Source organism: Mustelus asterias, chromosome 4, assembly GCF_964213995.1.
Source record: "Mustelus asterias chromosome 4, sMusAst1.hap1.1, whole genome shotgun sequence".
NCBI classification, from domain to species: domain Eukaryota; kingdom Metazoa; phylum Chordata; class Chondrichthyes; order Carcharhiniformes; family Triakidae; genus Mustelus; species Mustelus asterias.
This window is the reverse complement of record NC_135804.1, coordinates 124,855,335-124,868,999: the sequence shown is the minus strand read 5'-3', so window position 1 is coordinate 124,868,999 and position 13,665 is coordinate 124,855,335. Positions and strand designations below refer to the sequence as shown.

The 13,665-nt window shown below is 42.8% G+C and overlaps 1 protein-coding gene across 7 annotated transcripts in view; it reads right to left on the bottom strand.

Annotated features, from left to right (window-relative positions):
* Positions 1 to 13,665, bottom strand: part of lrch2 (leucine-rich repeats and calponin homology (CH) domain containing 2) — a 159,172-nt gene that overhangs the window by 11,879 nt on the left and 133,628 nt on the right. For all 7 annotated transcript variants that reach the window (XR_013497658.1, XM_078211709.1, XM_078211711.1 and 4 more), the window contains 2 exons: positions 12,151 to 12,288; positions 6,504 to 6,581 (listed from right to left, as the gene is read on the bottom strand). Coding sequence is in view for 6 of the 7 variants with exons in the window: in XM_078211709.1 (XP_078067835.1) it covers positions 6,504 to 6,581; positions 12,151 to 12,288 (216 nt within the window). In the remaining variant the exon portion in view is untranslated. The remainder of the gene's footprint in view (positions 1 to 6,503; positions 6,582 to 12,150; positions 12,289 to 13,665) is intronic.

Genomic DNA, 13,665 nt, shown 5'->3' with positions numbered 1-13,665 from the left:
CGAAACTGGCATGACATCAATTTAAATTCATTTGCATGCATTTAAATTGACTTAATGAGCTGGACGCCCAATCTTACCTGCATTTCCCCCTTTACCATCGCGTTCGCCCGTCCAGATTCAGCACAAAATAGACATGCTCGACAAAGGTCTGTTTTGGGTGCTTCAGCTTCTGAGGCAAGTTCAGAGCTTCCAATGGCCCCCTTAACTCAGATCGGTGGGGGGGGGGGGGGGGGGGGAGAGAGAAAGGGTCAGGTGCATCTCTGGTAGTGGGGGAAGGCCCCATCATTCTCGAGGGGGTGGGGGGAAGAGAGAGAGAGGCCTGATCACTCTGTTTTGGGGGGGTGGGTGGGGGAAGAGGCGGGCCAGATGGATCTCTGGTGTGTGGGGTGGGAACCGCTGCCACTCTGCGGGCAATCGGTGGAGGGGAAAGGGGGAGTTGTGATCAGTGAAGGGGAAAGGGGGCAGGGATCGCGATCGGTCTAGGTAGCGGGGGGGGGGGATAAGATGGACAGTTGTGTTGCGGGGGTGGGGCAATATCTGTGGCAGCCGCTTTATCTGCTTTTTGTGGGGGCCATCGCTCCCGGGCCGCTCTATCCACTTTTTGTGGCCCGGGAGGTGTGTGACAGGGGAGCATTTTTCAAAATTTTTTTTTTTCTGCACTTGCGCAGTTGAAGGCTCCGACAGAGCAGCAGTGTTTCAGGTGCAATAAACCCTGCCCATACCGCGATTCAGACTCGTGATTTTTTTTCAGGCCGAGTGCATATGGGAGTGCCTGAGAACAGGTTTCCAAGTCGGATCTGAATTGTGCCCAGATTCAGCACTTAGAATCAAAATGGTAAAATCGCCCCCATAGAGTGGGAAGTACAATCCAGCTCCTGCTGTGTGGAAGCGTGGCAAGGATTAAAGATTCATTTGACATTCAACTCCCAACATTGACCTTCTCTTCTGACTTCAGGATTAATAGATTCCTGTGACTGGCACATCTAAAGCATCGTGTTGTTATTACTGGAGTGCTTTGGTGGAAGATTGGCAGAAGTAGGCCTTGTGTTCTACCACTGTTTGCCACTAGATGTTTATAGGAATCGCTTCAGGATGAAGCAGCAAATTATTTATGCAGCAGAGCATACGTGTAATTGGAGTTTTGCTTTTTGATTTGTCACATGTATTAGTATACAGTGAAAAGTATTGTTTTTTGCTCGTTATACAGACAAAGCATACCATACATAGAGAAGGAAAGGAGAGATTGCAGAATATAGTGTTGCAGTCATAGCTAGGGTGTAGAGAAAGATCAACTTAGTGCAAGGCAAGTCCACTCAAAAGTCTGATGGCAGCAGGGAAAAAGCTGTTCTCGAGTCGGTTGGTACGTGACTTCAGACTTTTGTATCTTTTTCCCGACGGAAGGAGGTGGAAGAGAGTATGTCTGGGGTGCTGGTACTTCTAGATCATTTCATTATGTTCCTCAAAATCATTTTCCCTCAGAAAGATGGTCTAACTGCTTTATGTATAAGCTTGGAACACAGCCAGGCTGTCCAATCCAAAGTGAATAGAAAAGTCATATCCTCACTTCAGAAGTGTCACACTTGATGACCTTTGAAGTAGAATGGACCATTCTGGCAACCTAACGATGACGTACTTTATAATTGGTCGAATCACTTCACAGTGCACCCATTATGAATTAATTCTCCTACAATATGCAACCTGGTCTCGTGCATCTCAAGTAGCATGTGTTCTTTCCCTATTGGCTTTACATTCTATAAATCAGATGTTAGATGAACATTATAGAGGACAAGTAGGTCAACACCAAATTCAATTATCTTTGCGAGACTCCGCAACAATAATTTGGATCCTCCAAACCAAACCTGTAGCAGATCACAAAATAGGATGGAGAATTCAGATTTTGGAAAATTCAAGGCATTCTAATTTGCAATATGATAAATTAGTAAAAAGAAATAAAATCAGACTTTAGAATTGACACTGCTTTTGTATATATATTTTTTTGAAGTTAAATGTCTACCAGGACATAGTTTTCTCTTTGTTCACATTTGAATAAGAACCTGAAGATTAAATAAGCTATAGCTAATCTTAAATATGTCAAAACCACCGATGTCTGTGCAGGGAATCACAACTGACACTGATTGAACTGGTGCACCTGTGAGATAATTCTGACACTGTTATCCATCCATGACAAAAGAAAACTGGCAAATTGTGTCCATTCCAACACTTACAAACACGGATGTAGGCCTTGGAGCTTAATGCCATTGCAACTCAAATCCAGAAGGTCATAAGAAATAGGTACAGGAGTAGGCTATTCAGCCCATTGATCCATCTTTGCAATTCAATATCACATTTGATGCTACAATCCCACACCAGAACCCAAATTTGGTTACGATCCCTTAAGGGACCATAAGTTTTTTTTTTGTTATTAAACTAGATGAATTTTGAAATCTCAGTTCCTTCCCAAGAACAGGCCACAAGCTGCACATTAAATTGCAGACACAATGAAGACAAGCCCCCCAAATTTTCATCAATTCACCCAGATGTCAGCGAGTCACACAATTTTCTTAAAACTCAGCAGGATTTGAGGAGCAGCATGTTTTCTGGTGGCAAGGAGGATTGCCACTGGCTGCAGATAGGATCTTCCAGTCCTGCTGATGTCTTTAGTGTTTTGTGTGCCTCGCCTGTCCCATCACTGAAGAATCCTCCATGGGAGGGGCCTCCAAGAATGCTCCAACTCAGATTGCCCCAACAACTATACACTTGCCAGTTGCTCAATCTCCACTCCAGAGACTACGAGCTGCTGTAATCATATGGCTGCACCCCAACATCTAATTATCAGCACAATTCCAACTCTTCAGTTCTCTGAGCAGTACCTCCTTGCTCACAGGCTTTCCTTTGCCCAGCTGCCAGCTTCGAAGAGTTGACACCACCTCTACGCCTGACTCCCAATCTCAGTCAAACAGAACTACCAACAGCCTGTCTAAACCCCAGCCCTCCTCAGCAGTATAGAGTTTACAACAGCTCTCCAGCTGCAGGGAGCCAGCCTTCCTCCATCTGCTCTCCACAGGTTGCTGTACTCTGTTTCTTGAGCTGATGAATGTGAACTGTAAACATCTCCAAATAGGGTTCCTCTTCTGTTTCAAGGTAGATTTTGATGTCTCCAAGCTGGATACATGCTTGTACCTTAAAATGTCACAATTTCAGTGAACCAGAAGTCACGCCCCACAAGGGCAAAATTACTCTGGCTCCACACCTAACACCCACATCCTTCCTGGACACTCACAATAAAGGAACAAATATATATTTCATCACACTGATTTGACTATGGCCGTAACTATATTTTCCTGTATATTCCGATTAAACTTGACTCCCTCACGATTAAAAATCTATGTAACCTAACCTCAAATATATTCAATAACTCAGCTTCCAATGCTTTTGGAATGCAGAATTAAAGACTATTGACCCTCAGAAGAAATTCCTCATCTGTCTTAAATGGGGGACCCTTTATTTTTAAAATTGCGACCCCCTGGTTTCAGATTCTTGCACAAGTGCAAACATCCTTTCAGCATCCGAGCTATTAATTCCACCACTTCGAGGAAGTGACAAAGATGATTGATGAGGGTAGGGCAATGGATGTTGTCTACATGGACTTCAGTAAGGCCTTTGACAAGGTACCTCATGGCAGACTAGTGCAGAAGGTGAAGTCGCATGAGATCAGAGGTGAGCTGGCAAGGTGGATACAAAACTTACTCGGTCAAAGAAGACAGAGGGTAGCAGTGGAAGGGTGCGTTTCTGAATGGAGGACTGTGACAGTGTTGCTCAGGGATCAGTGCTGGGACTTTTGCTGTTTGTATATATACACACACACACAAATGACTTGGAGGAAAATGTAACTGGTTTGATTAGTAAGTTTGCGGACAACACAAAGGTTGGTGGAATTGCGGATAGCGATGAGGACCATCAGAGGATACAACTGGATATAGATCAGTTGGAGATTTGGGCGGAGAGATGGCAGATGGAGTTTAATCCAGACAAGTGTGAAGTAATGCATTTTGGAAAGTCTAATACAGATAGGAAATATACAGTAAATGGCAGAACCCTTAAGAGTATTGATAGGCAAAGGGATCTGGGTGTACAGGTACACAGGTCACTGAAAAGTGGCAATGCAGGTGGAGAAGGTAGTCAAGAAGACATACAGCATGCTTGCCTTCATCAGCCAGGGTATTGAGTTTAAAAATTGGCAAGTCATGTGCAGCTTTATAGAACCTTAGTTAGGCCGCATTTGGAATATAGTGTTCAATTCTGGTCGCCACACTACCAGAAGGATGTGGAGGTTTTGGAGAGGGTGGAGAAAAGATTTACCAGGGTGTTGCCTGGTATGGAGGGCATTAGCTACGAAGAGAGGTTGGAGAAACTTGGTTTGTTTTCACTGGAGCGACGGTGGTTGAGGGGAGACCTGATAGAAGTCTACAAAATTATGAGAGGCATGGACAGAGTGGAGAGTCAGAAGCTTTTTCCCAGGGTGGAAGAGTCAATTACTCGGGAGCATAGGTTTAAGGTGCAATGCGTAAGGTTTAATGGGTAAGGTCCAATGGGTAAGGGGCGGCACGGTAGCACAATGGTTAGCACTGCTGCTTCACAGCTCCAGGGTCCCGGGTTCGATTCCCGGCTCGGTTCACTGTCTGTGTGGAGTTTGCACATTCTCCTCGTGTCTGCGTGGGTTTCCTCCGGGTGCTCCGGTTTCCTCCCACAGTCCAAAGATGTGCGGGTTAGGTTGATTGGCCAGGTTAAAAATTGTCCCTTAGAGTCCTGGGTTGCGTAGGTTAGAGGGATTAGCGGGTAAAATGTGTGGGGGTAGGGCCTGGGTGGGATTGTGGTCGGTGCAGACTCGATGGGCCGAATGGCCTCCTTCTGCACTGTAGGGTTTCTATGTTTCTATGTTTAAAGATGTACGAGGCAGATATTTTTACACAGTAGTGGGTGCCTGGAACTCGTTGCCGGGGGAAGTAGTGGAAGCGGATACGGCAGTGACTTTTAAGGCGTGTCTTGACAAGCACACGAATAGGATGGGAATAGAGGGATATGGTCCCTGGAAGGGTGGGGGGTTTTAGTTAAGTCGGGCAGCATGGTTGGTGCAGGCTTGGAGGGCCGAAGGGCCTGTTCCTGTGCTGTAATTTTCTTTATTCACCCCAATTATCTTATATGTTTAAGTAAGATCACTTCTCATTCCACAAAATTCTAATGATTATAGGTTCAAATTTTATCCATAAGACAGACAACTCATTCATCCCAGGAATCAACCTAATGAGCCTTCTATGAATAGCCTCCAGTGCAAGTATATGCCTGCTTAAGGAGGCATAAACTATACAGTACACCATGTGTGTCGTCTCCAAATCCCTGTACAATTGCAGCAAGAATTTACCCATTATCAATGCCAAAATTGTACGGCAAAATTTAGTAAAAGCAATTTTGAAAGAAAGCCAGGATATTTCAGGGCTGATTTTGCAATACTGGAAATAATTATTACCCAAGGCCTTTCACGCCTGAGGAAGACTGCAGCTTTCTCCCTTGTCAGATGAGATTGTTGTTTGACAAAAATTCTATTTAATCTGTGGCTGGTTAGAACATCTTCCTTTTTCAGAGAAATGCTTTGGCCTAGATTGCCTGAATTCCAAGAACTGTGTCAACCTACAGTATCCTCTTTGGAGCAAATTCATTCAATCTGTGGATCCATTTCTAATGATTTCTTGACATGCAATTCTGGAGATGAAGACTTTCTTCAGTCTTGGATGCTGCACTTTAAAAGCGGCAATCAAACCGGTTATTGTGGAAAGCCTCAAAATGTAGATCAATCCATCACGCAAACCAGCCTCCCATCCATTGACTCTGTCTACACTTCCCGCTGCCTCAGAAAAGCAGCCAGCATAATTAAGGACTCCATGCACCCCAAACATTCTCTCTTCCACCTTCTTTCATTGGGAAAAAGATACAAAAGTCTGAGGTCACGTACCAACAGACTCACTGCCATCAGACTTTTGAATGGACTTACCTTGCATTAAGTTGATCTTTCTCTACACCCTAGCTATGACTGTAACACTACATTCTACACTCTCTCATTTCCTTCTCTATGAATGGTATGCTTTGTCTATGTAGTGCGCAAGAAACAGTACTTTTCACTGTATGCTAATACATGTGACAATAATAAATCAAGTAAAAACTGTGTGTTTAGTATGTTTTGCCCAAAGACTGGAGGCTTATCTTGTGTACAGCATGCAAGTGGAAAATCAGTGCTTTAATTGCAAGGCTTTATAAACTTCAATCAACACCATTTCAGTGATTTTCTTCCGTGGCACTCTGGATGTGACGTAGAGACAAAGACAATTTAATGCTCTAATAAAGCACATCAATTTGAAACCAAGGCACTAAGTGCTAAATTCCAGATTTTCACTGCATTTTTGGAGTATTATTTAACTTGTACCACAAAAATCATACTACTTGCATATTACCTCTGGGACTCCCAATTTTCTGCAAGCTTCAAGAAAATTTTCGACGTTCCTTCTGCATTTTGCCATACTCAATTTAGGCTGGAGGGTAAAGGAAAATTAAGCCATTATAATACACATCCTTCTACAAAAAAAAACTTACAAGGCTGCATAAACATACCCATTAAAATTTGGCACATAGTACTTGACTCATCAATTTAAATGGGGAGGTGATAGCCTAGTGGTATTATCGCTGGATCATTAATCCAGAAGCTCAGCTAATGTTCTGGGGACTGGGTCACACCATGGCAGATGGCGGAATTTGAATTCAATAAAAAGAAAGTCTGGAATTAAGAATCTACTGATGATCATGAAACCGGTGTTGATTGTCAGAAAAACCCATCTGGTTCATTAGTGTCCTTTAGGGTAGGGAATTTGCTGTCCTTACTTGGTCTAGCCTACATTTGACTCCAGAGCCACAGCAACGTGGTTGACTCCCAATTGTTCTCGGGCACCTGTAGATGAGCAATAAAAATGCTGGCCAGCCAGTGACATCCATGTCCCATGAATGAATTTTTTTTCAAAAAGCATCAAAACAATTTTTTTTAAATTGGGAAGCCCCACTCCTACTATACTGCTAGTATTGCTCAGTAATACCACTCTTGCTTGAGTCAGATCACGAATTCAAGCTCCTTTCTGCATACAGTTTAGGCTAAGTTTCAGTGCAAGAAGCGCTGCACTTGATTTAGGGGAGAAATTGAATTCAAATATGATGGACAAGATCCCATGGCACAATTTTAAACATGAAAGTTCTTTGTGTCCTTGCCATTATTTATGTCTCAATCAACATGACCAAGACCAAATGCTTGGTCATTGCTGTTCGTAGGACCTTATTTGTCATTGTTGTGTTTCCCTATATTCGCTGATTTGATTGGAAAAAAATACATAATTGATTGCAAGTGTTTTGGGACATTTTGTCGTCATAAAAGATGACGTATATCCTTTCAACAAGGATGTTGAGCAATTTGCAGTACTCCAATCCTAACTAATTTGAAGAACTGAAGTTAATCTCAGAAACAAAAATTAGAATTTCTACAAATTAGGTGTGCTGGTCTCTATTCTCTCAACTACACTGGAGTAGAATCTCAGCTTATTTAAGGTGCAATTTAATAAGTGCCTGGTTGGCGTTGTATAGTTTTTACAGTTATATATGTTTTATGCACCAGTTACTCAGTAGTGAATGATTTCATGAGCTATCCAAAGCAACTAGAGGGGAGATGATGGCCTATTGATATTATTGCTGGATTATTAATCCAAAAACTCAACTAATGTTCTGGGGATCCGGGTTTGAAACGGATGGTATAATTTGAATTCAATTTTTAAAAAAAGGTCTGGAATTAAGAATCTACTGATGTCCACAAAACCATTGTTGATTGTTGGAAAAACCCATCTGGTTCACTAACGTCCTATAGAGAAGGAAATCTGCCGTTCTTACCCAGTCTGGCCTATAGGTGACTCTGAAGCCACAGCAATGTGGTTGACTCTTAAATGCTTTGAACAAGGGCAACTAGGGATGGCCAATAAATGCTGGCCAACCAGCGACGCCCATGTCTCACAAATGAATAAAAACATTCTCAATATCATTTAAATTTGTGTATTAGCTGCAATTAAACCAAACATAAACAAGTTACCACGGTTAAGAAATAATAGTACTTGTTAAAATAGAGCTCCATTAATTTGCATATAATTGGGTTCTTTTATCTTACTTCTGAAGAATTTGTTTCAGATCATTAGATTAACAGAAAATTGACACAGACATCAAGACTTTTAAAGTTTATTTAAAAGTCACAAGTAGGCTTATATTCATACTGTAATGAAGTTACTGTGAAAATCACCTAGTCGCCACACTCCAGCACCTGTTCAGGTACACTGAGGGCAGAGCTTTGATCATCTAGCCTAGATAATATACATGTTTTTATCTACATCTTAGAATATCACGTAACAATTCAAGAATAACCACAGTCACTCAAGTAATGCTGCCTTCCCCACAATCTCATTACACTGTTCTCAGAATGGTAGATGTTGCATATTACATTTAATGGCTTCCTGACGTAGCTTGCAACACAGTAATCACATGCTGGTCAACAGGTTATAACTAGTAGGAATTTGAATAATTAGATAATATAACTTGGCATTGTTTTATAAATCACAGTGACACTGCAGGAAAAATACATTTCAAGTATGCTTCACAGAACATTCCTTACACTAGTGAGCTTTCTAGCTTTTATAAACACAATAAATGGGTGGTGACTGAAAAGAAAATCTCTCGTCTTGCCCAGAAAAATGAACTTAGTCAGTAAGCACAGGTTAACTCCTGGCCTTTGGTCCACCATTTACAAAAATTAAAAAATATATTTTGCAACACTGGGTGTGATTCACCCAAATCAGCTCCAAGTGTCCTTGCCAGTGGGAAAACTATCAGATGTGTGAATCTCACTTGCCAGTATTTTCCGTTGGCACTAACAGCACCTGTCAAATGGAATTCACCCACCTGATAGATTCAAATTCATGCATCTCAGGAACCGCACTGGCCAGTCTAACTGTTCAGAGATCAGGATGCCCTGTTTAAAAAAAGGGCACACCAATCTACACATTCATAGGCAGGTCCCCCCCCCAACCCCACCAAAAATGGAAATACAGACCTCCCTGTTGATGAGGGGATCACCGCCGACCTCTAAACAAAGAACGGCCTCCCCCCCCCCACACTGACCACTGAAATAACGGGCTCACCCCCTCCCCCCACCAGGCAGGTATGACGACGACTGGATTTCCCACCCTCTTCCTTTCAGGCTCCACCCCCTTGGCATTGCAACAGTGCACTGCCCCCAGGCCTAGGATTTTATTCTGTGTAAACATTACGGGTTAGGAACAATGGGGTTACTTCAGATAAACACAGCTGACTGCATGCTGAATAAAAGTTATCAAGCTGTCAATCAAATGCGAGTTAAAAGGACGGGACTAAATTGAATGGAAAACAAAGGTTTTGAAAGGGTTTGAAGGTACTTCAAAGGCTCTTTGCTTTCCATGAAGACTCAGAGACATGAAATAAATGTGTTAAAACAATGGGACTGAGTGAACAGCTGTGGAAAAAGGAATTCCTCCTGTAGTGAAAGTAAATGACTGTCAGTCAAAGGATTTGAAAGGGATTTTCTTCCACCTGCAGCTTCCTAGGGAGAGAAAAGGGAATCCCTTCTGCTGTGATTTGGAAGCCTTCCAGCTGTCCAGGGAGCACAGAGATTAAAGTGACCAGGGAATTTCAGAGGATTTAGAGCACAGAAAAAAATAATGAATATTTTACTCCAGCATGGAGTCTGAATTCACCATCCTGAAACTGAACAACAACTTTCTCAGGGCTAGGAGGGGCAGTCCAACCACAAGACTCCCATCGCAGGGAAGAGTGGTGAGGTCAAGCCCTTGCCTCTGCCAGAGCCCATCCAACCCCAGGATCCTTGGGGGACCCTTCCTCTGCAAACTGGCAGCAAAGGGGCACATGGGCATTGGGCCTACCTCCTTGACCGCTCCCCCCCCCCCTCCTCCCTTAGGATCCAGGATGCCAGGTCCATAGTGGTCCTGAACAACACCAAAGTCCACCTGTTGCAGTTTCTCCTGGAGAGGTGGGTGAATAGCTGGAGGCCACTGAATGGGTCGTTCAGCTTGCTCATGAGATTACAATGAGGGGTTATACACAATTATCAGGTTCTTGCCCTCTCTGGACAGGAACCCAATTGGGGCCAGTGGGACAGGCTAGGTGAATCCTAAATGTGCTCATGCCCAGTGGAAATCCTGTTTTAGGCCCAATGCCCCATTCAGCAGGCAATCAGGATTACTATCAGCAGCGCATGGAGCCGGTAAATCCAGCCCGCTACTTTTGTACCTTCTTCCAAGCCAGACAAAACATACCTTACTAACAAAGTAAGGAAACAAATGAATTCAGCCTCTTGTTTAGTACATGTGAAAGAGAAATAGTCAACATTTTAGGTAGATGAGCTTTAAGTATAAGCTGAGATTTTTCTAAAATCAAGCCAGTTTGGCAGTGCTGGAGTGGGGAAAAGGAGACAAGTAGTGAACAACTGGATTCGTCATTCCTAAATTTGCCAGTGCATTGTTTCCTTGCCCTGCCCTGACAAAACAGGAACCTTGGAAACCCTGACTGGTGCATCATATTTAAATAATCTGGGGTTGGGCTATGTATATGGCCCATTTCTCTATTTTCCCACTACAGTACAGTTCACTCCAGGTAAGAATGGAAGACGGGTATCAGTTCTGGTTATGACAGCAGTTCGACGATCACCATAACATCTACAAAAGAGATTTACCAGGATGTTGCTGGTTTGGAGGATATGGACTATGAAGAAAGGTTGAACAAACTTGAGATTGTTTTCATTGGAGCTTCGGACGATGAGGGGGGACCTGATAGTGGTTTACAAGATTATGACAGGTTTGGATAGAGTAGATAGTCTTTTTCCCAGGGTCAAAGGGTCAGTTACTCGGGGGCATAGGTTGAAAGTGAGAGGAGGAAAGTTACTGTCAAATCAAATATTGTCAGAGCAGGCTCAAGGGGTGAATAGCCTACTGCTGCTCCTTGTTCGTATGTTCAAAATCCATCCCATTTAGCATGATGGCAGTGCCGCACAATACAATGGAGAGTATCCTCAATGGGACCTTTTGGTAGTTGGTGTTGAATACTCCCACAATAAACTCCTTCCCAACTGTATACCACTGTGTTGCCACCTCTGCTGAATTGGTCCTGCAGGTGGGACAGAACATACCAGGGATGGTGATGGTGGTCCCTGGGACATTGTTTGTAGGGCATGATTCTGAGAGTCAGGCTTACTTGACTTATCTGTGAGACAGTTCTCCCAATTTTGGCACAAGGAGGAGGACTTTGCAGAGCTGTCATGACTGGATTTGCCATTGTTGCTTCTGGTGCCTAAGTTGATGCTGGGTGATCAGTCTATTTAATTCCTTTTGTAGACTTCATAGCAAATTGATATGACTTGAGTGGTTAAGCCATTTCAAAGGACAGAGTCAAGCACATTGCTGTGGGTCTGTGAAAATCAGAGAATCCCTACAGTGCAGAAAAAGGCCATTTGGCCCATCGAGTCTGCACCAAAGGAGAATCCCACCTAGACTCTCCCCTCCTCCCTATCCTGTAACATTTACCGTGGCTAATCCACCTAACCGACACATCTTTGGACACTAAGGAGTAATTTAGCATAGCAATCTCCCTAACCTGCACATTTTTGGACTGTGGGAGGAAACCCACAGGGAGAATATACAAAACTCCAAACAGTCACCCAAGGCTGGATCACTGGCACTGTGAGGAGGTATAGCTAACCACTGTGCCACCACAATCAAGTTCATCCAATGATATCATGATTAAGAAGTTAATCATGAAAACTAAATTATGACAATGTTAAGGATTTCTTAACCAAAATTTTGTTCATCATTTTACCTTTTCCATTAAATTTGCTATCCAGCTAGACAATTTGGTCACAAACACAAGTTTGTGAAGGATTTTGAAAAATTCCACTTAAAAAACAAACTTGGTTTGAATTGGGAGAAGTATTTGTTTAAAGCAGCTTATTTATTTCACTATAGATGAACTTACCACTGCTGGTGATGGGACATGGATGCTGGCCACCGACCGTGGCCGAATATGATTGGCAAGATGGCAAAGTACCACCCCATCCATTAAAGCTGCACCGACATCTTCCGGCAAAATGACTTTTAACCTTAATTCAAGGTTCTGTTTAAGGAGAGAAAATGGTTTATTTCATCTTTCCAAAAGCAATGATATAAAACTAAATGAACAAAGAATAGCCACATGCAAGAGAAACATGGTTTGCAATTTTCAGTGGAATTTTTGCTAATTTTTTCAACATATAATATTGGATTTATCATATTGAAGTAAAAGCAAAGATAACGCAGATGCTGGAGATCCTTAGGAAAACCTTGATATGGCAACAGAAACAGAGTTAATGCTTTAAGTCCAATCTGACTCTTCTTCAGACCGGTCACTATCATACATGGAGCGCTAACTGGGAAAATGGAGCATAATCCTTCATATCTTTCACTTGTCCTGCCTCAAAAACCATCTGATTTTCCTCTTCCCAGTCCCATGTCCACAAGAGTCACAGCAGATGAAACACGATCAAAATAGATATCCCACAAGTTAAAGTTTAAAAGTTTATTTATTAGTCACAAGGAAGGCTTACATTAACACTGCAATGAAGTTACTGTGAAATTCCCCTAGTTTCCACAGTCCGGCGACTGTTCGGGTCAATGAACCTAACCAGCACATCTTTCAGGAGGAAACCGGAGCACCCGGAGGAAACCCACGCAGACATGGGGAGAACGTGCAGACTCCACACAGACAGTGACCCAAGCTGGGAATCGAACCCGGATCCCTGGAGCTGAGAGCAGCAGTGCTAACCACTGTGCTGGGATAGGGGATAAACCTTTTCATCTTTTTGCCATGTATAATGGAATGAAAAAAAAAACACAGCTATTTTATTACTATTACTTTATAGTATGTTGGCAGTTAAGGATTGCTGTATTCCTTGTACAGTCTTGTATTGAGCCAAAAGCAATTCTAAAAAAAAACTTACTTGTAAAATCGAATGTATATGCTAGAATTGCCTAGATGGAAGTCTTTTCTTTGTTTGCTTATCCTTCTATTTGGACTAGAAATTTCACCAGGACTTTGGGTGCTGGGAGAATGGCCAAAGTGAGAGAAAGTAATGTTTGCAAGAGGCATTAAGGAGTCATTGGTGCAGAAAAGATGTGAATGAGTAAATTAGATTAGGTGCGAATGAAATGCCAGAGGTTTGATGGTTGAGATTTTGAAAGTTACGCTGCAAGTGAATTGGGAGAGTACTTTCTCTAGAGGTAGATACAGAAGAAAGTGGGGTTGGAATGGTGATGATGATGTGTTTGATGAGTGATGAGGGAATGATCACATGTGGCTTTCCCACTGATAGCTGTGATGGGAATATCAAGTTCATGCAAGATGGTAAGGTCAAGGGAGGTGATGGCCACGAATATCGGTTGTGGATTTTACATGGGGGTTGGGAGTGAAGAAGGTACCTGGAACTCGCTGCCGGGGGAGGTAGAGGAAGCAGAT